At 33.8% G+C, this 3,178-nt stretch overlaps 1 protein-coding gene across 2 annotated transcripts in view; it reads left to right on the top strand.

The window, feature by feature from the left end:
- The window catches only part of LOC108722526 (Pre-mRNA-splicing factor SYF1 fand), a 27,325-nt gene that overhangs the window by 7,709 nt on the left and 16,438 nt on the right, over window positions 1-3,178 (top strand). The window contains exon 1 of one of the 2 annotated variants that reach the window (XM_018447686.1): window positions 482-557. The exons of the other annotated variant lie outside the window; for it this stretch is intronic. Coding sequence (XP_018303188.1) covers window positions 516-557 — 42 coding nt within the window. The 5' untranslated portion in view covers window positions 482-515. Of the gene's footprint in view, window positions 1-481; window positions 558-3,178 lie in introns of those variants that run through there. 2 annotated transcript variants of the gene reach the window in all.

Genomic DNA, 3,178 nt, shown 5'->3' on the forward strand with positions numbered 1-3,178 from the left:
GTCTGTGCTCCCCGCTTAAGTCCGGATCTACAATAGGTATTTTAAGCCTTAAGCCGTAAGAATTTGATTCGATTTCAATTACAATCGAATTCGAAGAGAATATTCGACTATGATTGGTCGATTTCTTATGGCTTAAGGCTTAGAACTCTATTGTAGATCCGGGGCAAAAGGGGTCATTCCCACTGTGCGGTGGTGTAAAAAATATTTTTTACGCCACTGTAAAAATCGCCTCGTTGATTGGTTGCTGCTTCCGCTGCTTGATGCTTGACGCTTGCATGTGAATGCACCTTTAGAAAATGCTGCTATTCATGCTGTTAATGGCTGCGTTCAGCAGAACGTTTGTTTTGCAACTGTTGGAAGTTTCCTTCGCGCTAATTGGATCATACTTTTAGATCTAGAAGAATGGTCCTATCTCAGCAGACAATCATAAAACGGTTGCAAAACTGTTGAGTCTGCTGAACGCAGCCATTGTATGTTCTTTTTTATTGTTTTAACGACACAAAGTATTCTTAAGAATGTTGGAACGTAAAGATAACGATGGAAATGTATATGGCTTTGTGAGTGTACTTTGTGTAATTTATAAAAGCGTTATATATCACAGTCAAAGCGCAAAATTTAATAAATTTATACATTACTGGTATTTATTTAGAATACGGGCCTCATCTCTGATTTTGATGAAATTGGGCTCATTCGACGCGTTTTTGCATGAAACAAAAGAAACTGGAAGAAAAAATGTTGGGTCGGCCCCCTCTAACCCGAAATATTAACCGTCAAAATTGACGACTATTCAGGTTAGAAAATCGTATCGACGAAATGTAGTGACGAAGTCAAACACTAAATCTCTGCCTTAAAAGCACAAAAATTATATAAGAAAATAATTTGAAAATGATTATTGTTTTTAAAGTAGAGATTTTGTGTTGTGCTTGATTTTGTCGCTATATTTTATCGATATGATAGCTTTTCTAACCTGAATGATCTGTCAACTTTAATGCTTAATATCTCGGTTCGTGGGACCGATGACTGAACGTTTTTTCTTCCATATTCTTTTGTTTCATGCAAAAACGTGTCGAATGAGTCTAATTTCATCGAAATTGGATGTGAGAGGCTCGTATTCTAAATATTTACTCGCCTACTAGTTCAGGTTATCATTATTCCGTTTAACCACGTTAGCTAAAAAATCGATGGAATTAAGCTGATTCTACATGAGTTGGTAGTCGGAAATTTTAAGTCTTAACCAGTTTTAACCTAAATAGGTGACTACGATTTTTCGCATCTACCAGTTATTAGTTGTATACCGAGTCGTTTAATTCAATTAATGGGAAGGAATAAAGTCGAATTTGGTCAGTCTTAAGAAAATCGGTAGTTTTAGGCTGCGTTCCACTTAACGCTCGCAACGCTCACGAGCATCGTTTGCCCTTGTTTAACATTTGATAAACAACAAGGATGAAATGAAATTCCACAAGCGTTGCGGATGTTAAATGGAACGTACCCTCATGCCCGTTTCTACCAATGTAGATTAACTTTATCTCAGTTCAACATACTTTTCATCTTTTTCTTATTCTTAAGATTAGAAAAAGATGAAGAGTTAATTGAACCAAGATTAAAGTTAAACTGCATTGGTAGAAACAGGCATTAGTCGTACAAGTTGTCTGTTGGCCAACTTCACCGATTCACCGATAAGACTTAGGATTACCGACTACCGACTCATTGTAGTATCAGCTTTATACATATTTGATTCGATTTTGTCCGAAACAAATCTGGCAGAAAAAAGCATCGTTCTGTCCCTTGAACCGAAATGTTAATTGTAGAAAGTTTGCCACTGTTGAAGTTACGAAATCTATCACATCGACATGGAGTCCTTCCCCCGCCTATCATAATAACTTAATTGAGAAAAAACAAAGAATTAGAGGTCTGTTTTTTATTTCTGCACTAGACTACACTAATGGTGAATTCAATCACTTGCACTACACTGGATCAGTGAATGTTAAAAGCTGCTTTATATAAAATATCTCAATGTGCAATATAATCAATTTTGACGATGATACATATTTGTTAAATAACGTGATAATATCATTAATATAGATAGTTAAGCGTTTAAAATATTTATATACTTTTACATTTAACTTTGCTAATTTCATGCAAAGCAGCTTTTAGTATGCACTGATCTATTGTAGTGCAAGTGATCAAATTCACTATAGACTCTCGCTTTCGTCAAATATCAAATATATTATATTTAAGTTCCAAAAGTGTACGCTAGTTCTGCCACAAAAAACATCTTGTAGATTAAAGTGCACTGTGATTAAAAAAAAGAATATGAATGAAAGGTTATTACTGGCAGTAACATAATATATGCAGTTAATATATTATAGCTTTGTTTATGATACATAATGTCCTGTCTTGTTTAAGGGTCTGTTTAATCTGTGGAGGTCGATTCTATATCTTGAAACAAGATGAAAATTACAAAAGTGAGCAAATTTACTAGATATTGTGACCACAATGAAAAATTATAAATATTCTAATAAATTCGTTCACTTTTGTAATTTTTATCTCGTTTCAAAATACAGAATCGATCCCCTTTACAGTTTTCATTGGACGTTTTCCAGCAAGGACACAGTGTGACACGGTGAATTATTTCATCTTTGTTTAATGTTGGCAAATAACAAGGATGTAATGATTCGCTGTGTTACACCTTGTCCTTGCTGGAAAGCGCTCATTAATTTCAGTATATTGTAGACTTATCCATTTAGTAAGGCAAAAATTTAATACATAAAATACATGTGCTTGTGGCCACAAAGTATGCATATAACTGCAGCTGCCACAGTGTACAGTATGCACATTTGCTATCAAAAGTATTCATTTAAATTGATGTATTTTTGCTTGTGCATACTTTCACTAAATCAGATATGAAAATAAATGCATCTACTAATAAAAAAATTTAAATTTTTCATTGTGCTTGTAAATACATTATTTATCAAATTAGTATTGTTGTGTGTATGCATTGACTAATAAGTATACATATTTATTAAATTAATATTTTTTGACTGTGACATATACAGGGTGTCTCAAAAAAACGGATCGAAACACGATGGGGACGTAGATTGGATCAAGGGGAACAAAACAGTTTTGTACCATTTTGCAGTTGACGTAATATTTAACGAGATATTAACGTTTAAAGATA

Source organism: Mycetomoellerius zeteki, unplaced genomic scaffold, assembly GCF_001594055.1.
Source record: "Mycetomoellerius zeteki isolate Tzet28-1 unplaced genomic scaffold, Tzet1.0 scaffold206, whole genome shotgun sequence".
Taxonomy (NCBI): domain Eukaryota; kingdom Metazoa; phylum Arthropoda; class Insecta; order Hymenoptera; family Formicidae; genus Mycetomoellerius; species Mycetomoellerius zeteki.